This window comes from Corvus moneduloides, chromosome 1 (assembly GCF_009650955.1).
Source record: "Corvus moneduloides isolate bCorMon1 chromosome 1, bCorMon1.pri, whole genome shotgun sequence".
In the NCBI taxonomy this organism is placed as follows: Eukaryota; Metazoa; Chordata; class Aves; order Passeriformes; family Corvidae; genus Corvus; species Corvus moneduloides.
This window is the reverse complement of record NC_045476.1, coordinates 30,655,231-30,680,674: the sequence shown is the minus strand read 5'-3', so window position 1 is coordinate 30,680,674 and position 25,444 is coordinate 30,655,231. Positions and strand designations below refer to the sequence as shown.

Below are 25,444 nucleotides of genomic sequence, written 5' to 3'. Positions count from 1 at the left end.
CTGGAGTACCTGGAGCTGAATTTAAAGGCGGGAATGGTCCAAAATCTTAGTGCCTTTTTATCAGCATGTCAGTCCAAATTCCAATTTATTACCAGCTGGCTGGCTGTAGCTGGCTGGTGCAGCCTTGTTTTGCATTGGAACTTAACAGGTATTTAACAGCCTAGGATTTAGGCAATGCTTTGCTTACAACGAAATAAACTTCTCTGTTTATCTTCAGGAGGACTTTCCGCTTCTCTCCAAGAACAATTACTAAAGTAACCTCAGCGACAGTTTCTCTGCTATTCCAGTAAAATATGTGTCTCTTACTTCATTATCAGGTAGATAGGTCTAATCCTCGTAACTTTACACATTTTTCAGAAACTTATCAGCCTGAGAATTAATGTCCTACTGGTATTAAAATGTGTGGAAAAAATTATGTAGTAGTGAATTTTAGACTGAAGGAATGGGCCACACTGTCATTCAGTTGAATGACATCTTCTGTTGAATGACATCTCTAATGATGGTTACATTCCATGTCACCTGTGGTAGTCTTCAGGCTGCTCCCAGAGCATCTCAGTATACACTAATTCAAAGTGTCTGATTCACAGCTCATCTGTGCCCAGTCTTTTCCAAAGCCTTTCCAATGCTGCATCCACTCAGAGTTCTCCTCTCCCTTCTTGTAGTGCACATGGTGCAGATGGCAGCAGGGATATTAGACCTCTGAATATCTTCCCTGAGGAACAACTCCTCTCACTGTATGTAAAGGGAATAGCTTTTAATAAGAGCTCATCATTGCACTTGTATTATTTATAGGTAAATCTGTGTCCTTAAGATCTAGTTCTCATCCTACAAGAAAAGTTAATTAATGTGTTGAAATTTAATAAAATACTAAGTCAAAGTGGTTATGACAATAATAGAACTTAGTAGAATAGCAGGTAAGGGTTATATTTTTTAATCATAATAAATTGTGACACTCATATGGGGATATTATTACATTTTTTTTTATAATAAGCAGGGAAACAACAGCATCAGAATTGACATTAAATTTTTTTCAGCTACTGCATTTGATAGAAAATTACTTCTGCAGAGGCCAAGACAGGGATTTTTTTGGCCTATGTGTTACTTATTGAGAGTGAGGGATTTTTTTCTGAGAGTGCTTTTAGCCCACATAGACAAATAGAGGAAAAGAAGGAGGATCAAGGAGGGGAGATATGACAGCTGGTTAGGGGTCAGTAGCTCTGACGGAGGAAGCTGTGACTGGTCTGGAGAAATGGTCCCTAAAGGAATCGCCTTCCCGAGGCCCGGTGTCTTCCTTCAGCTGCTGGCAGGAGGGCCCTTGCAGAGGCTGTCAGCTCTTTAGTGATTATCAGCTCGTGATTTCAGCTCAGCTCTGCAGGGCAGCCTCCAGGCCAGACCAGAGAGAGACAAGAGGCTCGTGTGGCTGGTTCCGCACGGAAGGTAGCTTTATTGTGGGTCCGTACTGCGGTGAAGGGGAAAGCCGGGGACGAGCTCACTCTCCCCCTCACAGGGGTAGAGGGCTAGCTTTTATAGGGATACAGGGGATGGGTGTCAGAGGGTAAAGGCCAGTGGGTTACAAAAGATCTGCATAGGGTCTCTCAGAGGATTCTGGGTCTGTCTTCTTCTCACTGTAGCTGAAAAGTGGCTGCCTTCCCAGGGGGATCCTGCTGGGAGATTGCTCAATCTCCTTATCTCAGCAGACATCCCTCCAGGGCAGTGGCTGGGCGTACCCTACAGGGAGAGATTGAGAACAGAGAATTCTATACTATCGTGTGTATGTTTGTAATGTTTCTAATGCCTCAATCCAGTGCACAGGTTTTTTTTTTCTGTGATTGCCACTTACAAATAAGCACAAATCTATACATTGACCTGCCTGGATCTTCTATCTGTCAGGTAGGTAGTTATCTCAGTGCTATCATTTGTGCTCTTAAGTAGCAGTAAACGAAGTGCTGCAGATACAAATGGGAGGACTGGCTCAGGTTCTCTTCAAACCTTCCCTCCACAGTATGATTTCCTTGATTTTGATGAAACATTAATAGGGACAGCCAGCTTAAGTAACAGGCAGATGGAGTTTGGTAGGTAGATCCCAGCCACAGCCTGGGTATTAAAAGCTTAATAGCACATGCCTGCTTGCTCTGCTGAAAATACACTGTAGCACCCTAGTCTGACTAATGGGTGGGGGGAGATGGACAGGCACACACATTTGTTTCTTGAACACACTTAAGAGTCTCATATGTGAAGTTGGCAATGTTCTGGAAACAAGCACAGCAAGCACTGCCATTATAACTACTCTACTACCAGTCTCTGAGCTGTTCTAAAGCTAGCTCAGATTTATATACACTTCAGTCAACCAAGTTCTCAATGTAGCCTTGGAGACCCTTCACAGTGCCCTTAAATTTCTCTTGGTCATGCTTTCAGGTGCTTTTTTTTTCCTTTTTTTTCTCTTTTTTTTTTTGTCTATGGTTTGTGTTTAGTTGGTGGTATGTTTTTTTTCTTTTCTTAGCAAAGATTATGTGGAAAATTGCTCTGTTTTGAATGTATTAAAATATAAAAAAATAATTTTACATCATCTTCTGCTCTACCAATTCTGAATGTAATGATGAAATTGCTTCTAAGCTTGAGTTTTGCATTGGACTCCATGTGTGTTGTGACTCACCAGCTGTGTTGCATGTAGCTGTATTGGTTTCAGATGGAGCTGATACAGAGCTTCCCTCCCCCTGGTTGTGTGTGCCAGGTGAGTCTGTACGTGTGCAGGTTTGAAGGATTGGGACCTAGTGAGGATTTCAGCACATGCATGCAGATTTCTGGTGCTTGTTAGTGACAGCTGTGGTAACGGCTTCACAGTGGTAGAAATCTAATGTGATCTGAAGGAGGCATTACTTGCGGACCTTGACCTCTTGCAAAATTTTGTTGCCTTGATGTATTTATCATCCCTGGAATTGTTCAAGACTAGTCTGGATGGGACTTTGAGCAACCTGATATAGTGGAAGGTGTCCCTTCCCATGGCAGGGGGGTTGAAACTGATGATCATTAAGGTTCCATCTAAGGCAAATCATTCTATGATTCTGTGAATTCTCCTGCAGTAGGACTGCTAACATAAAAACCAGCACAGACTCCTGTGATTATGAAAGCCATTTTATGTTGCGCTGAGGATCAGTATTTCCTTGGTAAAATTAGTTTGATAAGCAGAAGGTGAAGTTTTGGTAGGTCAAATGAGTACTGTGTGTCCATGGTAGTCACTCCACAGGTATGAGATAAAGTCTGAAAGGATGTGGCTTGCTTTATTCTTTTAATATTTATCAGCTGTGGGCTAAATTGTGAAATAATTAATATAAACTAGATCCTTGGCTTTTGTAAGTTATCTTGGCTTGATTAGCTGCTGATCAGTTATTCCAGCTAAAGATAGGAAAAGATTGTATCTTCTGAATATCCCTGTGACAGCTGGTGCTTTTGAGGGGTGAAGGAAGCTCTGAGAAGCAAGAAGGACTTCAGGTTTTGACATGGTCCTTCAGCCAGTGCAAAATTTAGAGTTTTTTCCCCTAAGGAGCATTTCCCACCCTTACACTGGATACCGTGGCTGTGTAATTGCTTTGTCTTCTTTTCAGAGTAGCTACCTGGGGAGCTGGAGGGAGCTTCCCTGTGGTGGTGATGGTAATGGCTAACTTCTAGAACAGGCTTTTTTTTTCCAGGAGGCATTGGAAGCTGTGCTGACTGCCAGGAGGAGGAACCTGACTGCAGCTAAACTAAAGGAGAATGTTAACAGCTAGAATTGCATTTCCTTTTACTTGGGAGTCTTTGGGAAAGCAGACAGCCCGTATAGTGGCAGGGTGACACTGCAGCAGGTTTCCTTACATTACTATATTTCATTACATGTAGGTTTGTTCACTAATGAGCAGTGGAAAGAAATAATGATTTATGTCCGGCAAGTCACTGTCAACCAGACATCCTTTTGCATCTATTAAGGTGCAGAGCATAGGTATGAACTTACCTGCTTGGTATAGCAGTTTAAATGTTTTACAGAAGAAAATGTCAAGAGAGCTGATTTTTCCCTAGGTGAACACATTTTGTCAGTCTCTCATTCTTTATCCCTTATAAAAAGTTGAACAAATAAAACCCTGCTAGAAAAACTATTTCAGTTGAGTACATCAGGCTGTGATCAGAAGGCAGATTTATTGATACATGAGAGTAGCAGCTTTATTTTGTTTCTTAATTTCATCCATATGTCAAGTAACTATAAAAGGTGGTTTTATTCTTTAATTAGAGCTTTATCAGAGGCATTTTAATTGCAGCTGTGATCATGAAAATGGTTGTTTGAAACGCTTTTAATCTTGTGAAAGAGAGAACTGGCTGTGTGTATTCATAACTGTAAACCTGCTGACTTTGTGAACTAAATTATGGCACTGGTACCTTGACTCTGTAGAGGTGGTGACACAGTCAGAAAGGCAAAGCAAGGATTAAAGTGAGTAAGATCTCTGCCAGCTGCAGGAGCTTTACCCAGCTGTGATGCTCCAGCCTACTGAAGACAGAAACACTGGTATACTAAACAGTTTTCCACCAATTCCTTCAGAGCTTGAGGCATACCTTTCATCTTTTCAATTAGTACAAACCTTAAAAGCATTTCTGTTAAACTTTGCAATACACTGTTGTCCAAATCACAAGTTCCAGAAAGTGGAATAGGGTCATGCATTGTACAGCCAGATTGTGTAGAAATTGGAGAATCCTCCCTTGAGTTTATCTGATGAAAGGGAGGGTGCTTTTTGGTAGAGGTTACTCAGCATCATATAGAGCCCAACTCTCATTTTGTATGCGCATTTATCTTCTGCTGTCTCTCTAATTAATGCTGCTGTGCTGTGCTAGGCAAGAGGTGCAGGTACCTTTTGAAATGCTAATGCTCTGCTGGAATATCCTGGTTCTCTGTCAGCTCTGGAGAAACTGCAGCAGAGGTCAGCAGCAGAAGGTTTAATAAAACTTCTGTCTCCCAGTGACTTACCCAGCTTCAGCCATATAGAGACAACAGACTTCAAACAGCTGTCTGCTGTTATGTATCATTTCTCCATTCCTTGCCACGTGGGCTCACACCACCTAAAAACATGAAGTGATACGTTTTGTTCCTCTGTGTAGTCCGGCTGTTTTCAGGATCCTCAATGCATTGTTTCTCTGCAAAATATTATGTACCTTATCAGCGTAAGGGCTCGAAACTTGAAGGAATCATATTAATATGTTTAAGGTACTCAAGCACATCTTCACCAGAAATAAAAATGGTTTGCTCAGTGGTTCCTCTACAGGCAATCAGAGCCTAGGATAGGAAGCATGTTCAATAACTGTACAGAATCAACTCTGCCTTTCAGTAATTTTGTTGTAATCAGATGTTCTGGTTTTCTCCTGAAGACTTCTTATCTTCTGTGTAGGTGTTTCTAAAGTAAATTTTTATATGACAATTCACTTTCATGGCTGGTCATCCTACTTATCTAAGTGTAGAGGTGTCTCTTTTCTGGCCACAGAATATCCATCTGTAAAATGATGTGTAAGTGAAAATCAGAAAAGAAAATGCAGGCCCAAACAGGAGCAGCATAATATAGACTTTTGAAAACCTGCAGATTTCCTCTTGTCTGCTTGGAACAAGTGTCATAGGTTAGCAAAGCATAGTCCCGGAAGTGATGTTCTTGCAAAGGGGTGCTTACAGCTTCCTCTAACCTGACAGAACCTACCAGCTGGTCAGTTTGAATATGGACAATTCTTTAAGCCACTTAAATTGTGACCGCCTCTGTGATACACCCTTAAGAATAGACAAAGCCTGGGCAGAGCCCTCTCCCGTTTCCAGTGCTGGGACAGGTGGCTGCGGGCCCCGTGCGGGAGCCGGCGGGCCTGGCCCAGGCCCTGCTCGGGCCAGGCCACGGCCATCCTGAAGCCAATGGGCCCTGTTCCACCTGTGGACCACCCCCCCCCAATCCCCCATCCTGCTCTGTGCAGATGGAGTGGCTCAGCTCCCCTTCTCCAGTGCAGCCAAGATTCAGCTGAAGCTGCCCTGCTGTCTGGCAAAGGTCATGTGACCAACAGCAATAATCGAAATTCCAGCTGCAAGGCCGAGGTGAGATTAACCCTTTTATTGCTGTGAAGAACTGAAAACCTGAGGGAGGAGAAAGAGGAGATGCTTAAAACTGAAATTCTGTTGTGAAGCTATGATATATCAGAGTACCTGTTGTAATTTCATGAAGGCGTGGGGAGTGGAGCGTTCAACTTGTACTTGTGAGCAAAAGCACCTGCGCTGAGATAGGCAGATGCTGATGCAGCTGTAATTTGATGAGAAGTTTGAACAGGGAGAGATGGAAGCGATGAGGATGCTTACTCCACATGGAAAGGGGAAGACCTCTGTTCCTAGAGATGCTCCCAGAGATAGTCCTAGAGATGAAGATGAGGAGGACCCTTTGCTCCCAGGGAAGGAGGAGGGCCTCTGTTCTTAGAGATGAAATGCTCCCAGAGATGGGTGAAGAGAACTTTTGTTTCTGAACAGTTCAACCTTAAAATTGTACCCCAGTAATTCAAGAGTGGACCCTCGAAAGCAGTTGTGGGAAAAGCTGCAAGTCGGGGAAGGGACTCGCATGCGAGCAGAGAACCAACCCGGGTGGCTGGCTCGTTGTGATAATGTTTTCATAGCATGGGCAAGAGAGACTCCTCCTCCTAAATGGACTGAACAAGGTTATTATGGAAGTGGTAAACAGACTGAACATCTCAAGGGTTGTCTTTTTACATTGTCAGTGGGAGAAGGGAGGAAGGTGGGGGGAGGAGAAGAGTTCTGAAGGTGTGGTATGATTTTTTTTTCCCCCTCTTTCTTCTTTTAGGTCTGTTAATAACTTCTTTATATTCTTTCAAGTTCTGTGCCTGCTTTGCTTTTCTCCTAATTCTTATCTCACAGAAGGTAAACAGTAATGAGTATTTTGGACCAAACCACTACACTAAATTGGTGTTTCTGCCTGGTTACAAACCGAACCCACTACAACAAGTTACTCAGTAAGGGGATAAATCTCTTCTCATTGCATTCATGACTCATTCTGTAGAAAGGGCTCTAGAGGATTTCTGCTGCAAGCTACTTACTTCAGTTTCTAGCCTGAAGAAGCAAAGGGCATCTTTAAGTTCAACCTCCCTTGCAAAGATGTTCTTTCCTGGTTTTGTAAGTATGTAAACAGATGCTAAATTTGGGGCAGGTACTTAAGGTACTCAGGTGAGAGTAAGTAAAGTAATAGAAGCAAGGAAATCCCAGTGAACATCTTTCACGTGTAACTTCTTACTCTTTGATTGTGCTTGACTTTTAAGTGTTCTTAGTGGTGTGAAAGCTCACAGAAAGGACACCAAGAGTTTAAATACTAGTCTGACACTGAACCGTGCCATAAATCAAATTCCTCCTGATGGGAGAGAATTTTCTAAAAGTCCTTGCAAGGAGTTTCAAAGATAAACCAAGACTTTTCCTTGAGTTTCAATGCTTCCAGATAGTTGTTTATTAAGTCTTATCTGAAGAACAGAGCCACTAGCCTGACCCAGGTACAGTATAGAGCACAGAAAAGCAGGAGTGAAGTCTCTCTATCAAGATCTACACAGCCTTTTAAAGATATTTTGACCAATAGTTACTAAAAACATATATTATTTTCACTTTTCTACCAGTTATTCAGTAACATGGCCAGGAACTGCGGAATTCTCTATCCAGTCATTCCAAACTACTTTTACTGCAGAACATGGAGTAGTAGAAGAAGGAGAAGAAGGTTTAGAGAACAACAATCCTCCATTTTGATATTTTTTACTCTTATCTATTTACTACAAAGAGAAGCCCAAAACCTCTAAATTTTTCACCCTGTGACAATCTTACATAGTAGTCTGTCACCTAATTCACACCACTGTATTTTCTAGTTCTTGTCTGATCGTTGGTAATTTTTTCCAAGGTTGGAGGCTAAAACAGTGTTGTTCAGAGGGGTAAGAACCCTTAAAAAAGGCAGAGAAATATTCTCGTCACTCTGGGTTCCTACACTACTCATTAAAACTGACTTTTAAAATTGTATAGTTGAGTTTTCAAGCCGCACTGTAGGTGTTGTTAGTAACTCTGATTAGGTGGAAAAATGTAATATGCGTGTTTCTAGAACTTCTGGGAAAGAAGAGTAATTGTTTATCTTGTCTTGGAAAAGTGTGTTGCCTTGTAGCAGCAACATCTAACTTGGGTGGCACTCCATGAAGCCCTGAGCCTGCTGTGGCTTCTAGTGCCACCTTTTTGAGACTGGTTTCTAAATGTGTTTGCATAGTTTGTGACTGCTCTAAGTTTACCACATTTTAGATCACATCCCTTTCATTCTTCACAGGCAGTATAAAATGTTAATAAATAATTTACATTTCTTTAATGTAATGGCTGATTCTCCTCAATTTTTTTGAGCAAATTCTGCCTTCTGTTGCTTTGACATGAAGAGGGAAAACCATTTTGGGTGTCATGTCAGCCTCTATCTTCTCAGTGAGTCAGAGAGCCTCACCTGTCAGAGGCTACAGTGCTGATCTTCTCCCCCCTTTCCTCTGGCTTTGGGTCCCTGAAGACTGGATTCTGGCACTTCCAGACAAGTATTTATGCTTTGTTAGCATTCAAAATCATGTCCTTGTGGGTGACTCATGCTGAGACACTGGGGCGTTTTCTGCCACTGAGTTAATGTGCTGCCCTGAACCGTGCTGCCCTGAGCCATGCTGCCCTGTGTAAGGATAAAAATTCACGGCTAAGCTCTCTTCTTTTGAATTCCTTTTGCCATGGGTCCAACAGCAAGGCATGGTGCTTGAGCCTGTGCAATGCTGAGTTGTGCTGAAGAGTTTCAGCTTTAATTTGCTCTAAGATCATATATTGCTGCCAGGTATTCTTTATTTTAAGAAATACTTCAGTCTATGAGTAATAAAAACAAAACTACAGATACTTAGCAGCAGTCCCTGAGAGTTGCTTGTTCTGTGCACACTGGGTTTTTCATGAAGTAGATATACACAGGAGGATGTTCAGCACCATGGAAAGCAAGTGAGCAGTTCTTAAATCTCAGAGCATGACTTTATTTCATACAGTATCGATTGCAACTGGAGCAAAGTTTCAAATACTGACTATTAAAAAGAAAAATGCAACAGTTGTAGCTGTCATTAATACGCATCTTCGTCACTGAGGGATAAGGTTTTGAGGCAGGGTGTAAGCTTCTTCAGATTTGTAATGATAATGGGAGGAAGTTGGCTCTCCCCTGCAGAAGATGTCCCCCTGATGTGTGCTTTGCATAGCAGTTTGAGCTGAAGGTAATATGTTCTTCAATTTATTTTAGATTTTTTTTTTATTATTTGCAAGGTGACACTGCATACCAGACAAGCATAAATGAATGCATTATTGCCTTCATATCTTTACACGCTTTTATCTTTTTCTTTAAATCGTAGGTTTTGCAAATGAAATAATACTTACATGCTCTTTAAACTAAGCTCTTTAAAAAGTAAGGGAAAAAGAGGCTGCTTTTCAAGGTTGCCAAATATTTCAAGTACTTTTAACCACAGAACTATCTGACTGTAATATGCAGATTTGCTAACAGTCCGTGCAAAGAATTCAGGTTCTCTGTGTGTAGCTTGATGTATGCATATACTTGCTTTCTTTGTTAAGTTGGTGTTTACAGTGCTGTCATTGTACCCCCTCCCTTTTTTTTTTTTAAGTCTTATTAAATCATACCTGGATTTATTGTAGTGTGCAAAATGCTATTCAGGAATTGTTTTGTATAAGCAATTGTATAATGAACATTAGGGTTCATTAAGGTCTTTGAAGAAGGCATGGGAAATTGTTGGGGATTTTTTGTTGATGTTTTTTCTCTCCAAGTTCATACAGAACTAGCGCATCACTGTCAGTGCCAGCATACTACAAACACTGTATTGTGATACGGGAGTCTTTGGGGATCAAAATAGCAGTGATGAGAACCTCGGAGTCAGAAAAAGTAAGCCTTCTGACTTCAAGAGAGTCTTGATTGGAAAGTAGATGGTGGACAAGCTAAGGACTGGGGTTTAGCTGTTTTTTTAAAGGCCTTATGGTAATAATAATTTGTGGAATCATTTGTGGCATTTTTTCAAGATGGATCAAACCAAAATTCTTTTCTATGTCCAGTTTGAATTCATTACTTGTATTGATATTTTAGTGTTTGGCTTCTGAGCTGCAGGTGTGATCCTTTCTTGTGGTAACCTTGCAGGTAATGCGTGAAGATATTTAGAGGTTGAATAGACATTAAGTCTGAATATATCTTACTATCTGACATTTCTCCTTTATCCAGAAACTCACCTCTGTACAGCTGCTTGGAGCATCTGAATATGCTGCTCTGAGACAATATATAAAAGGCGTCTGCTTGTGCTGAACATGTCTCTGAGAGTTAAGAAGGTACTTTGATCTTCACAGCAGATAACAGTATACTTTTGACAGATTTAAACAGATTTAATGCCTTTCTGGTGAAAATAGCCCTCACTCTTCTTGTCAAGATGTCAGAAGGGCAAGCTGAAAGTGCACCTTAACAGTTAGCAAACTTAAGAGTTGGGAGCATTAATTTTTGTTTATTGGGGGTTTTTTGCTAAACTTTGGTTTTAATACTTATCCTGAAGTAGTGCTAGAGAGTTTTATCTTCTGTATTCCCAAGTACTAGATGCTTACAAAAGTCGGAGCTGACTGCTTCATCTTCAGTTTGCAGCATTTTATCGTCACTGATTTTTTTTCCCCAGGGATGTAGCTTGTGTGTGCCTATTAGTCCAGGGTAAAAGACACCCATTTTTAAACTTATTTTTATTAGTGAAGAAAAAACACAGGGAACCGACTCTGTGCCCTCAGATGATGCAGCTGGGGGACACACGGTTTGTCTGCATGGGATTATTTTCTGTGCTGTAGCTGAAGGAATCAAAGGGTATGCATATACTGCCTTTAAATGGTCATGTCTCTGATGTTAAAATTTGTTTAAAAAAGGTTAATTGCATGCAATTATGTGCTAAAGGAGCTGCATCACAAGATAAGTCAATAGTACTAGGAAGCTGTAACTTTGAATTAATGATAGAACTGAGCAGTTATGCCCAAGCATTTTATTTAAGAAGGCAGCATGGGATTTTTGGTATAAACTGCTACAGTGTGATGGTTTGGTGTGGGTTTTTGTGTTCTTTGTTTTTCTTTTTCATAACTGTGTGAAAACATATCTCTAACACTTCACACTGAATTCTTAAAGTGAGCAAATAAAGAGCCAGGTATTCTGATGTTTTAAATTTAACACACTGTTCATTAGTGTTGAATATTTAAAAACAATACTGCTGTGTTTATTAGATGTATTACTTGAAGGCAAAAGGCACACTTGTGCTTGTTTAGCATAAGAGCCTCAGAGTTATGATAAGAATCAGTTGCTGCTTTATGGTACTGGTGACTAAAAATTTATTGGGGTATCTGGAAACTATGTCAAACTCACTGGAATCTCTTTCTTTCCCCCTGCTTTCCAGCCCAGCATCCTGGGAGTTCATAAAACTGTTCAGTCAACATTCAGCCTTTATCCAATTTGTATAAATCATCTAGCTGGGATCCATCTCCAAACTGCTGAGAAATAGTGTTGTTTTTTCTTTTTAAGCTAGCTAAACCTTAAAGGTTTCATATGGAAACTACGGGGGTTTTATTTAAAAAAAAAAAGTTACATAGGTAAAAGATAAGTAGTCTGGTATGGAAGTGCCTTTGCATCCTTTTCTGAAAGTAATCCCGGCCCTCCTGACTCCCTACTCATTTTAGATGGATGCAGTATGATTCTAAAATACCCTGATGAGGAAAAAAAACGGCAACTCCAAAGAACAACAAAAAGCAACAACCTAAATCCAAACAAAATAAACCCCTCAGCACCCAGAAAAAACAAAAGAGATTGAAAAGAGTAAGAAAAACTCCAGTTGGCCCAAACCTCTGAAGATTTTTTGTTGCCCAGTACCTGGTATTATGCTTCTTGACAGCTCTAGAAAAGACTTGGTAGACTAGGCTGATCCCACATGAATTTTATACTTTCAGTCCCATCAGGATTAAGGATTTGGCTCACTCCTGATATATGTCAATATAAAGCAGCAGAGAATCAAGCCAGCTGAGCTGGTCATGACCTTATATGCATAGTGGTAATTAATAGCTAATGAGACTGATAAAATATGGTTCTGAAATGGAATAGACTGCATCATCTAGACTGTTTAGAAATTAAAATTTTAAATTGCACTAGGAATTAAAGACGTATTTTGCCATCATGGGCAAAAAATTAAACTTCACTAAAGGATGTGTGTTAGATATGTCACTAGAATATGTCATCTTCAATACAGTTATGCATCAGAATAAGAATTATTCATGAATTTGAGTTCAGAGGGCAGGAAAACATGGGTTAGACTAATAGAATACCTGCTGTTAATCTGTACATTAAATAAGGGCAGCTGTTTTAACTTTTATGGAGAGGCCTTTCTTGTTACTTTTTTCCTGACATAATTTCTTCCACTCACATAGAAGTAAGCTCGATGTGTGATTCTCCTGAGCCTGTTCTCCTGCACTAGAGCCTGTACTCAGGAGTAAATACAAAACTATATGAAAGCAAACAAGTGAAAACCAATTATTACAAAATATTCTTGAGTTACTTTAGTATGAAGTTTTTTTCCATATACCTCTATCTCAACTATTTCTCCTATCTCTATATCAGTGATAATCTCTGAGGTTAGTCAGTCAAGGAGAATTCTTCACACAATGAACTTTGTTCACTTGTGTTAATTGGAAAGAGCCTTGACTCAAATCTGTTCACCTGGATCAGGCAATTTGTTCCACAGAACTCAAAAAGGACTGTGTCAAATGCAGCCTTTGACTCTATACTGAATGTTGCCTTACTTTTGTTGGTTTGCATTGTCAGTGAATTAGAAAGAGCAGCTATCCTCCCTCTGGAGATAAAGCAGACTTTTTCCTTCATGTCTGTGAGGCAGACAGTAGAGTTGAGATTTACTAATTTTTTTTTTAATTCCTCAGGCATGACTTTCTGATCTTTCCTTGTTTCTGATGTTTCTAAAAGGGAAAGAGAAAACAAGAAGGAATTCTTCTCTTCATGATCATTAGTGGGAGGCCTAGGCATCTCGAAATTTGAAGTTCCCAGCCACAATTTCATATTCCCTTTAGTAATTTCTGGTTTTGTGGTTGCTCCAAGTGAGTGATTTAGAGAGGGTATTTTGAAAATGGACACAGAGCTTGCTGGCAGAGGAGAGATGTTCAGGAAGTGAAACCAGGAGCCCCAGCAGACTCCATGGGAGGTGCAACTGAAATGCTTGTTCCTTCTGTGTGGAAAAATTCAGACTAGCTTTTTGACTGGAAATAGTTTTACTTTGGATGAGAACAAAAACTGTGAAGGAGCACTTGATTCTTAGAAGATACTCTTTTTTTTTGGCTAATTCTGCTCCCACTTATGTCTCTTGAGGCATTCAGGAGAAATAGTTGATTATTTAAAAGCACTGTGATCTGTAGCTGCTGTAGAGGGAAAAGAAAAAAGAAAGACCCTTTTGGATTTATATATGGCATTTCAGTAAGATAAACAGCTTTTTCATCACAGTGGATGTCATTGTCATACCAACCTGGCTTTCCATGACAGCTGGCTGCTGTTCTTCCTGCCCAACCTGCTGGAACACTTCCAGGGCTTGCATTCAGGGACACCACTGAAATGCCTGGAGTGAGTTTACTTTTAATGGCTCTGTTTCAATCAGGAAGAAATAATTAGAAAATAACAAATTGAAAGACAATACCTGCAGGTTTTTAGGCTTGTTGTATTCAGTAAGTATTTAATTAGGAAACTCATGGAAAGGTAAAAACCAGCTATTTAAATTTTAACTTTTGAAAATGTGGTATTTTTTGTACGTTGGAAAGGTCAGTCTTACAATGAAGGAGCAAACCTAATTTTCTGTTTAGTTTTGAACCACACTGATGAAGGCATATGAAACAGAGCACTGAAGTATTTGCATTTCTCCTACTTCATTCCTGTGTCCTCAGTCAAACCCAGTGCAGAAAGGGACTGCACTTCCCACCACTGCAAGTATGGGACCATCACTTCTAGAGGGATTATTTTTAGAATATATCCTTTTGTAACAACCTTAGTAATAGCAGAGAGCAGGGAATTTGAAATGCCGTGGTTGCACATGACCTAACTCACAACAATTGTGCTTACCGGCTTCTGCTGAAGCTGCTTTCAGTTTTCAAAAAAATGGTGGCCAGTGACCACGCGTCTCTTTTGAAATCTCTGTACAGACCCAGAAAATGAAATTTTTATAAGTTTTACTGGTATGAGGATTTTCTAGGCCATGCAGCAGTCTTCTAAAATCATGTGGCAGAAAAAATATGTTCCAATATACTTTGCTCAATTCCTTGTAACTCAGTTTGAACTGGAAACTAATTTGCTGATGAACTCTCATCCCCCTTGTAAAGTATGGTAGCAGTAGAGTTAACCAAAATCACAGCTTTTCTTTCACAACTCAATGCAGCCTTATCTGTTGAAACAGTGGAAACACTCTCTCACCTGTCAGCTGCTTCTTAAAACTCAAGAAATTGTGCAAGATGGAAAGCTGTGTTGAGTTTTTTGGGGGGAATGGCGGGTTTTTTCAAAAGATATTCTTACACTGTTCTTTCTGTAGCACAATGGAAGTTTCATTATGAATTTGATACAAATTCATATAATAAATATTTTTAAGCATTCTGCATTTAAAAATGCGGCAAGATGAGATAAATATCACAAAATTATTTCCATGTGCTTTGCAGCAATATTACTGTACAAGGGATGGTTAGGAGTTGAAATTAAGTTCATGTGAGTTAAAAATCACTGAGCATTTGACTTCCATATTTTGGGAGTATTTTTAATAATCAAGAAGAGTGGAATCAAGATGACATCACTAACAACTAAAATACAAATCCTTGAAACATTTATGGCATACCAGCTGTCCAAGAAGCATCATCATCATCATCTTCTGACAAATGATATCCTCTGACGAATGATGTACAGCACTCAGATATGCTATTTCAAACACTTTGCTGACTGAATGATACATTTGAAAGACATTTGAGAGTTGTCTTTCCAGGACCAGGCAAATGCAAGTCTTACTAACCCAGAGAGATACATAAGCATCTAAGCCACGTGCAACTCCCTCAGCAAAGGAACAATAGATTTACCAGTTTTTCATTTCGTCTGTTACCTTATTTTGTATCACCTCACATCAACTCTTAACATGCTTTTAAGGGACTCATATTCCTTTTAGAAGATTAATGCTTGTACCCTGTAGTACTCTTGAGAAAATAAATATTAAATATAGTAAGATGGATTAATTTTTCATTTCACTGCTCATTGCTTTCCTTTCAGCTTCTTGCCTGACTACATCAGTGGTGATTTTGATTCCATTCAGCCTGAAGTCAAGGAGTACTACAAGGTCAAGGTAAATTAATCCCTTTGAGTTTTTGTGTGATAGAACATTGTAAGATCCAAGCCATTAGTGCTTCCATTGGTCATTAAGTGATTCTGGCTCCATTGCTTTCTTTGGGGCTTCAGTTGTGAAGCACCTGAGAAGCCCAGAAGTTGTGCTCTGTGGCACTGTACTAATGCTTAAAGTGAACACAGGAAGTGCGGTGCCGCCCAAGTCCTGCACAGGGTGACTTTTCATAGTATCAGGTGATGAAATAGATCATATGTTGCAAGAGATGACAGCATCTAGAAACTAGGATAAATCTTCCTGAAAAATCTGTGACTTCATTGCATGGTGAGATACAGGGAAATAAAGATTAACTTACCATGATTCCCACCTGGTGGGTACCCACATACTTTCTAGAGAGAGTTTTTCTGTGTGCTATTTGTATGATATGACTTTACCTTTTTAGAGGAAAGCAGCAGATGGAGAAATCTCTCTTTCCTCACCCACCGAAGCATTGAATTACAGTCAACTACTTCTGCTACACCAGTGGAGTGCCCTCCTTAATGATTTATTGTGTTAATTTATTTCCAGTGAGCAGCATAAATGTAAACTCACTTTTCTTAGTCTTAGGGCTCAAAGTTTTGCCTTTACCGGACTGCTTCGTATTTAACACTTCACGTGCCTACTTGTTTAGGCTTTTGTGATGAGCACGGTTCTTCACCCTGGCATCTTGGACAGCACGTTTCTCCAAATTCAGAGTTTGCCTTGATAGGCCAGCTTACCTCTGCAGCAGGCTGCACTTGCAAGAGGAGTGTTTGATCCTTGTGAGGTAGTTGACTTAGTCTGCTGTTAATTCATGTATGAGAATGAAATTTGCCTAAATTCTTCCCTGATGGACTTGGGATCAAATGGTTAGAACAAAAGGTTTCAAACTGTCAGGTGGGGGCTGGAGGAGTGTGTAGAGCAGGGTTTTAATCTCCCTCTGGGCACTGGGGCTTTATTTCCACATTCTACCCCATTTTTTAGAATGGAGAAATGTGTGATGGCTGTTCATCTCTAGGAGAACCACTCAAGAAAACTGCTCAGGAATCTTTAAATTACAGATTGGGAAGTGAAAATAAAATACAAAGCTTTGGATTAATACTATTCACTACAGACTAGAAATTCAAGATCTGTGAATAAATGAGTTCAAGAAGTATTTGGACAATACTCTTGGGCACATGGTGTGACTCTTGGGGATGATGCTGTGCAGGGCTGGGAGTTGGACTCACTGATCCTTGTGGGTCCCTTCCAACTCAGCTTCTTCTGTGATTCTGCGAGTCTGTAAAAGGGGAAACCGCTGCACTACTGTGTTTAGCATGGACACGGGCAAGCCCCAGTATCAGCACAGTCTGGGGGATGAGCAGATCGAGAGCAGCCCTGCCCAAAAGGACTTGGGGGTGCTGGTGGATGAGAGGCTGGACATGAGCCAGCCATGTGCACTCACAGCCCAGAGAGCCAAATGTGTCCTGGGCTGCATCCAAAGCAGCGTGGCCAGCAGGGTGAGGGAGGGGATTCTGCCCCTCTGCTCTGCTCTGGTGAGACCCCACCTGCAGTGCTGCATCCAGCTCTGGGGTCCCCAGCACAGGAAGGACATGGACGTGGTGGAGCAAGTCCAGAGGAGGGTCGCTAAGGTGATTACTGGGATGCAGGGATCTCCTATGAGGAAAGGCTGAGAGAATTGGGATGGTTCAGCCTGGAAAATAGAAGGCTTCTGAGTGACCTAATTGCAACCTTTCAGTACCTGAAGGGAGCCTAAAAGAATAATGGAGACTTTTTACAAGAGTATACAGTGACTGGACCAGTGGGACTGGCTTCAAACTGATAGACAGTAGGTTTAGATTAGATATTAGGAAGAATTTCTTTACTGTGAGGGTGGTGAGGCACTGGAAGAGGTTACCCAGAGAAGTTTCGGTTGCCCCATCCCTGGATGTGTTCAAGGCCAGGTTGGATGGGGCTCTGAGCAAACTGGTGTAGTGGAAGATGTCCCTGCCCATGGCAGGGGGGTTGGAATGAGACGTTCTTTAGGGTCTCTTCCAATCCAAACCATTCCATGATTCTGTAATTAATGCTTTTATAAACAGCATGCTGTTCATAGGTAGGTAAGTCCTACAAAACAATGCATGCTTAGGATCATTCAGGAGAGAGAGGGGAGATGGATGAGGTAGGAGCTGGAAGAATACAGTAGGTATTACCCTTTTTCACAGGGATTACTTTTCTGGCCAAAGCATCCTTTTTGTCAGCTCAGTTGCATCTTACTGGTGATATGCAGTTTCCATCTTCTCTATGAACACGTAGTGAACCATTCTGCTTCATACAGAGTTAATATATCTGTGCAAGGACTGGGCTGATAGGCTGTAAAGGAAGCAGTAATGCATCACGATTGCAAAGGTGTAATGAACAGCATAATCTAGCCACAGAATCCTTGCCTGGCGTCTTCATACAAGACTGAGGAAATTGCAGAGAGACTTTAGAATTTTAAGTTTTAGTGTACATGGTAGGAAAAATAATTTTTTGCATTTTTAAATTAATTTCCCATAGTCAGAAAATTAGAATGGTAAATACAGGTGAGTGTCTAAGGAGATCTTGAGCAAAAAATATAATAAACCAGAAATTGGAGAGAGGTGGATGTTTCTTCTCTTGTAAAGCAACATGCTCATTAAAGCATCCTCTGTAGTCCAGACAATTTCCAAAGTCACTGTCTTTTAGAAATGCTGTATGTGTTCATGACCCAAAATGTATTAGGGCTGCTTAAAACAGGCTATGGGAGAACTTCAGGTGAGTAGACTAGTGTAGCACCATTGACTTCAGGGAAGCCGTGTTGTCAGGGTTGCTTCCCACACCATCCTTCCTTACCCATGTGCAGATTACACCAAGAGACAAGGTAAGCCACTACCATTAGATAATATTATTGTATTGTTTCAAGTATTCTCTTTTACCAATTGTTATAATTTTATAAAAGCTACCTATATTGACAGAAGTTAATGCTTTGTGACTTTTTTTACCAATCTGAAGATAACATGCCACTGCTTAAGAAGAGTTACTTTTTCACAGGAAAGCTTATGGATGTTAATTATTGAGCTATAAAACATAATCATATGGAAGTGTTTGTGTCAAAGCCAGCCCAGTGTAGTGCTGGGTAATTAGAAGGATGTGTTAAACTCAGTGTACAAAACTAATGGTTGTGGGAAGCATTGTCTATGAGCAGTTGTATCATCCTCACCACACAGTAACAACCTGGCTCTTCATCACACCAGCTTCATGTCAGGACGTTGCTCCTGGACTCAGAAGGTTTTCTACCTCATTTAAGTGATGAAAGCAAGAACAGATATATGTCACTACAGGAATCTTGACATACAGATTCCAGAAGCCAAGGGGTTTTACTGAAAGAGATATATTTAAGCCAGTTGCTCTGGTGTTTTTATTTGAGCAGAGATTACAAGACAAGTGTTTCCATTTTGCCTTTAGGAGGACAATTGCCATTGTATTGGGGAACCTTATTTAAATAAAGTTCATAAGCATGAAGCAAATAAATCCATTTTATCTCTGTTCGGCGTAGTATGCCATAGTGAACAGATCTAAAGGCAAACGTTCTGTTTTGGAAAGTAACTGTGTAACAGACTTCTGAGTGGGATGTGTAAATGAGAAGTTAGGCATTCCTTTTGGGAGAGAGTAAGTAAGTGTGTGTCAGAGTTTATTCAGCTTTACTTTTTATTTTCTGTGGTCTTGGTTTTGCCTCATTGGCTTGCCAAGGATGTACTTGTAGTCTTCTATTAAAATTTATTAAAATATTAGAGATGATTTCCCCCATTTCTTAGAGTGAAATAATGTTAAAACTGGATGAAACTGCATCACAACTGGAAATGAAATGTCATGTTTAAAATTTCTTTTAAAAATCATATTTCACTATAAATGAAGGATAAAGAATAGCAATTTAATATTCTTTGTTCTGTGTATTTTCTATCATTGTTAAAATAGATATTGAGAAGAGTTTTTGTACTTTCATGATAAATATGCATGTTCATATGATCCCATAATAGATGCACTGACATTCTTTTTCTGTACAGTCTGAAGTGTATTGGAAATGACACTGCATAAAGCAGGGAGGATTTGTGGTGATATTTCTGTCATTGCAGTTTCATCCTTTTCTTGCTTTAGCTGAATGTTTCTATTATTGAAACCTTTTAAACACTGCTTTGAAGTTAAAGCAGCCGTTTGTATTGTTATGCCTCAAACAAGGTTCTGTTTCTGAAGTCTTAAGTCCAAAGACATTATCTAAAATTACACCAAATCTGTACTTATGCCTAGAAGCAGAAGGTTGAATCCAATGCCCTTTGAAATCCAGGCTATGCTATTTATTAAAAATCCGATTTGGCTTTCTTGCTAAGCAAACTTCATGTGCCTTGAAAGGCTGCTGTAGACTTAGTAGGCTCTACTTCCGATCTGTAATTAAATGCTGTGAACTTATTTACAAATCCACTTCTTTTCCTATTCTCTTTTCTTTTTAAGTCCCATAGAGCTGCTTATTTTTGCAGGGAGTTCTGCAGCTGTAGCACTTTCTCTTTCCTATTTTCATTTCCGGGGCTAATGGTTATCAGGGCTGTAAAAATGCTTAATAGGTAGGGTGTGGGTATTGTATTTTTGTTCCATGATGATGCACCTATAATTAGATTTACAAAATGTAATTTGTAAAACGGATGTAGTGCTTTTGTGTCTCTTTAACTTCTACACTTTCTTGAAAAACTGCATGTTTTAGGCCATGTTTCCTGCTTGCTTTCCAAGGCCAAACTTTTTAATAATTTTATGAAATCACAACGTTAATTGACTTCCCTCGGTTATATTACTATAATTTAAAACAAAGAAAACCATTGAGTTTTTCTGTGACTATTTTAATTCATCTTTTATCCCTGAATGTTACATTTTTTTCTAATACTAATTTTTGATACCAGATGAAATTTGAGATATTAAAATGCTTGACTCATTTACAGCATTCTTATTAGACTGAACAGTTTTCTAAGAAGAACATGGTTCATTTTAGGGCCTGATTCCTTTGTGAAATGTTTTAAGGTTTCAGAAGGAACTGTAAAAATTGTGCAAGTGGATATGAAACAATTCAGTCTTGTGGTTGGACTGGCTACTTCTGCGTGACATTCACTACTTAAGCTTCCAAGCAATCCCTTGTTTAGTGTGTTCTGCTGAAGACATCTTTGACAAGTATAAAAAGTGCTATAACTACCTCAGTCCAGCTTCTGATGTCTTGAGGGTGCCTAGTGCCGCCTGGATTTCGATCCAAGTTGTTTTTTCCACTGGTGTACATTTATTGAAAGAGCCTTAGTGTCTTAACATAGATAGAGGTTCATCAAGTCAAAATGATTTATAAGTCTGGGGTGGTCCTGTTATTAATAGTTCAAACTGTATATGACTGTATATGCAATTTAGGATTTTAGACTGTAAGCTTTCTGTATGCCATAATCATGTAATTATTCAACAGGAGCTTTCACAAATGGTTCCATTCTTGAACAGTATGTCAGAGGTCTTGTCAAGATTGTGTTTCCAAGTGACTTGTCTAGGTGAATCTGGTTATGTGGATTTCTTACTCATGCTAAATGAAAGTAACAATATCTCAATGTTCCAGATATGTCATAAATTTGTAAGAGATTCTGTGCTTGGTGGCACTTTTGTAAAGGTGAACATGACAGACAGTCACACTAGGTCAGATCAAAGGTTCATTCAGCTGGGCCAGTTCAGAATACTGTTGAAAGCAAAAATATTCACAGACGTGGCTTCTTTGATACACTTTTTCATCACCCTCTAATGTATGGCTTAAAGATTTCCTAAGTCAGAACTGGTATCTTTGTGTTTAATAGCTTCATAGATTGATTTAATTTTCCCCAAAATTGGTCTACTCCCTTTTTGTCACAGTACATAGATGAGAATGCAAGTATCCACAAAAAAAAAAAAAAAAAACAAACCAACAACCACCACCACAAACCCTTGGCAATGTGTTCCCTAGTTTAAGTGTTTACAGTGAAGAAAAATCTGTTCTTTGGATGGTTTTTTGTGTTGAGCTTTACTTTTTGATAGTTATATTTGAGTCTTCTGAATTCTTGTATTGTGATAAGGAGTGGATAAACATACATTAACCACCTTTTCACTGCCATTCTGATTGTATTGGAATGATTGTGCCTAGTGACTAGCATTCCCATAGGTATGTAGGGGTGTGTGCACAACTAAGCCAGTGGAATATGGCATATGCCATCAAATGTACAGCCTGTACAGATGTTTTATGTCCTGCTGTGTTAATATATGTAAAATGTCTGGAAAGTCCTGTTGAAAAGAATCTTCCTTAAACCAAAGGATTTCAGGACTCTGGGCTTGCACTGTGCTGTTCTTTATGTGCCTTTAAAAAACAATCCCCAAAAGATCTCTGTCCGGTTCTAGATCACTCTTTATGCTTTCACTAAGGTAGCAGGTTACGAAAAACTGTATCTGTTTAAATGCAGATGAGATTTGGAAGAAGAGGGTGGGTAAGTCAAAACAAATTCAGTTATGCAGGCCTGCATCTTTCTGAGTAATGTGTGTTCTTTATATCTGAGTTGCACATTACTCCTTTTGAACCTGAAGAAACAGCTAAGTCCTACTTCTGTACTGTTGTTGAGATTCTGAGAGTTTTGAGGTCATTGAGAGCTACTATGTAGGTTCATTAGAGCCTGAGTTAGTCCCTCATTTACCTAGGAGGTTTGAGAATTGAATTTGGCCAAATTCTCATTCCTTAAAAAAAGTATTACTCTATTTTCCTTTGCAGTATTTTGCTGCTTGTAATTTAGCTTTTGGAGACAGTATATAGGAATTAAGAGATCAAACTTTTATTAGAGATGGTTTGTCTTTCTTTTGGTTAGGTTTGAAATGACAGTTTTTCAGGTTACGAGTTGCTTGCTTTCTTCTTTACAAGTGCTTTAGCTGAAGCTCAACTGCTTGACAGTAGAATATGCAAGAAAACAGTGCACCATATAACAAAAATGATGTTGGTGGTATTTTAGTCTTGCATCCAATTTCAGTTTAATATTATGTTGCAGTATGAGATTTATTTCTCCCTTCCATTGGTTATGGCCCAAGGAAGGGAAAGGGTGGAATCTATATTGCATTAGACATTGAGTTACTTTTAAGAGTTTTAAAAAATTTAATCTGGTGTTAATCTCTGAAAGAAGTCATTACTCTGATCTGTCAGCCTGTGATGGAGAAAATAACAGGAAAGTTTGAAAAATAGAAATGCATTCAATTAACTTCATTTCTAGTGCAAGGAACAAAAAAGGTATTTTAAACAATGACAGCTTAATCTGGAGAAGGAAATTTAACAGTTATTTTGTGATTAAGCCTCTTCGCACAAAAGAGAAAACTTCAGTGTGGTACTAGAGGCTGAAGACTCAGTTTATAGGTCCTTTTAGATGTAAATGGGATTTATGCATCCTTTTTTTTTTTTTGTTAGAGAATTTAAGAGAAAATTGTTCCCAGAGCACAGGGCTCAATGCCCTTGCCTGTGGACTCCTAATTAGAACAGATTCCAGCAAAGCTGCAGAACCCACAACCTCGTGGCTCATCAAATGTTGCTGCAAACTCAAGTTCAGCCCAAATGTCCTGTGGGTTTTATAAACTTGATTCTTTTGTGTGGCAGGTCACGAGCCAGCCAAAGCACAAGTCTGGCCAGCAACAGGTACACAAACCTGATCATTAACCAAGAAAAAAGATCCCCAAAATCCTGATGTTACAATTTTTAAGTATTTTAAGAAGGAGCTTGTCAGCCTGTGCAAATCATTCTATTGTGCATTTTGTCAAAGAGCAGTCAGCTCTTATTTCAGAAGCAGAGTGAAAAGATGCAATCTGTTCCTCATTTTGAAGTAGGAAGGTTTGTGGGTGGGCTGGAGCAGAGGAAGAGGAGAGGGAGGAGGAGAAAGAGGAGGAGGAGGAATGCTTCTGACATGCTTTCAGGGACCTGTAGCAAGTGTATTGGGGAGTGCGTTCCCTTACTTTGAAGGAGCGTGTGGACTTCTCAGGATCATTCTCCCTCACCTCCAGATTCCAGAGGCAGATTCACCAAGGCCACCATAATCTTTGCTTCTTCATCTTTGACACAACTATGAACTTAAAAAGGCACAATAAATTGGGATACATGATCCAGGGACAGCATGTCAACCTTCCATAAAGTTGCTCTTGTGGTGCTTATACTTCACTTACAGAAATACAGTTACAAAACTCCAAGGATGACGGTCCAGATGGAATAAGGTTGGATTTGTTCTGTTTGTGTTCACACAGACAGATGAGTGCTGTACCAGCCACCAAATGGAAAAGAGAGAAAATTATGTGTATTGTCCAAGTAGAGAAGTTAAATGCTCTTGTAGCTTTACAGTGAGACAAAGCATGAGCTAAAGCTGCCAAACTTGAACTTGCCTGTGTTAGTTCACCAAGTCATGGAAGTGTAAGGTTATTTATAAACCAAGACAGAGGTAGGGTCCAACAGGAAAATTTAAGCGCAGCTTCTGGAGCACAGATAGTTATTTTTACTAATTGAATTTTGAGTTGGTCAAAATATGCAAAATACAAGGTTTGTTTTTATAGCTACACTGAGAAATAGTGCAAGATGGTAAAAGCTACATTCACATATACCAGGAGGAAACCTCTGATGTCATTTTTGAAAGAAGATAATTAGTGGCAGAATAATACCATTACAGGGGGTGAAGGGGAATGAAAGAACTCCAATTCTGGCAGCTTTAGTTACAGCCAGGCAGGGAAATTCCTGCAAACTGGAGTGTTTCTCATACTTACCTTTCTTCATACCATCTCCTTTTGTTTTTCTGACTAATATACTTTTGGATCCTTGCTGTTTTCCCTATCATCAGCAAGCATTTGAAGCTCTGTTTTTCTGTTTCAATTCTGCTGTTTTCCTTGTGTGTTCAGTAGAGTCCAGCAAACAGGTCTTGGATGAATCTTTGATAAGCTGATGTGCAGGAAAATCAGCTGAAATCTGGCCAGTCTTAAGACTGAGTTAGTTTGCATTCTGTTGTGCTGTTGGTTTCCCTTCAGTTGAAGAAGCTATGATGGTCTTTGATTAAAAAATAATAAAAGTTCCATAAGTGAAATAGATTTGGAGTTATAATTAGAAATGGGAACAGTCCCCTATGTGATGAAATGAGTTAAGAGAGAGAAATGAAATGTTGGAGAGAGGAAAATGAGGAATGGAAACTGAGAAAAAAAAAGCAGAGACTCTTTAAAAAGTTAGGAGAAGGTAAGCATTTTAAGAGAGAAAAATCAAGGTAGGAGCAGAGAGCAGGAAAGAGAACAGGGTAGAAATAGAAAAATTTCCAAGACACATCAGCAAATTAAATCTGCTGTCACTTTTTTGCAGTTGTGAAGAAGTGACTGGGATAAAATAAGCACACAGACATGGACACCGTATTTTTTTAATCTAAAAGTAAGATTTTCAGTTTATTAGGAAGGAGTGCAGGGTGGTTTGTTTTGGTGGGGGTTTTTTGTTTGTTTTTAAATCTTTCTGCTTGCATTTAAAATAAGAATATGTTTATTCCATCCTTTACTAAGCTTTGATGGGAGATTCATCTGTTGAAGAATAAAAAAATCATACAAGGAGCTAAAAATGTGATGAATTTCAATGGAAATTTGAATGTATTTGCAGTAAATTTACAGGTGTTAAGACTATTTTGTCTGAATTCTGCAGCAGGTCTTGTTGTAATGTATAATGTGTCCAAACAATCATTAACCCAATTGAAACAACTAATTCAGTAAGCATTTACTCTGTAGTTAATTGATAATTACCCTTCAAGTAAGGAATTGGCAATTCACCATAAACTGCTAGTTAACATTACCAGAACTCAGTAAACCAGTTAACAGTCTTTGGGACTTTAAGATACATTTCCTAGTGGAAATATTAACAGGTACATTAGTGGAGCATACTCAAGCATCGGAG

The 25,444-nt window shown here is 39.4% G+C and overlaps 1 protein-coding gene across 4 annotated transcripts in view; it reads left to right on the top strand.

Moving 5' to 3' along the window:
* TPK1 (thiamin pyrophosphokinase 1) overlaps positions 1-25,444 on the top strand; it is a 315,027-nt gene that overhangs the window by 137,481 nt on the left and 152,102 nt on the right. For 3 of the 4 annotated variants that reach the window (XM_032104083.1, XM_032104065.1, XM_032104075.1), the window contains one exon: positions 15,384-15,456. The exons of the other annotated variant lie outside the window; for it this stretch is intronic. In XM_032104083.1, the coding sequence (XP_031959974.1) occupies positions 15,384-15,456 (73 nt within the window). The remainder of the gene's footprint in view (positions 1-15,383; positions 15,457-25,444) is intronic. 4 annotated transcript variants of the gene reach the window in all.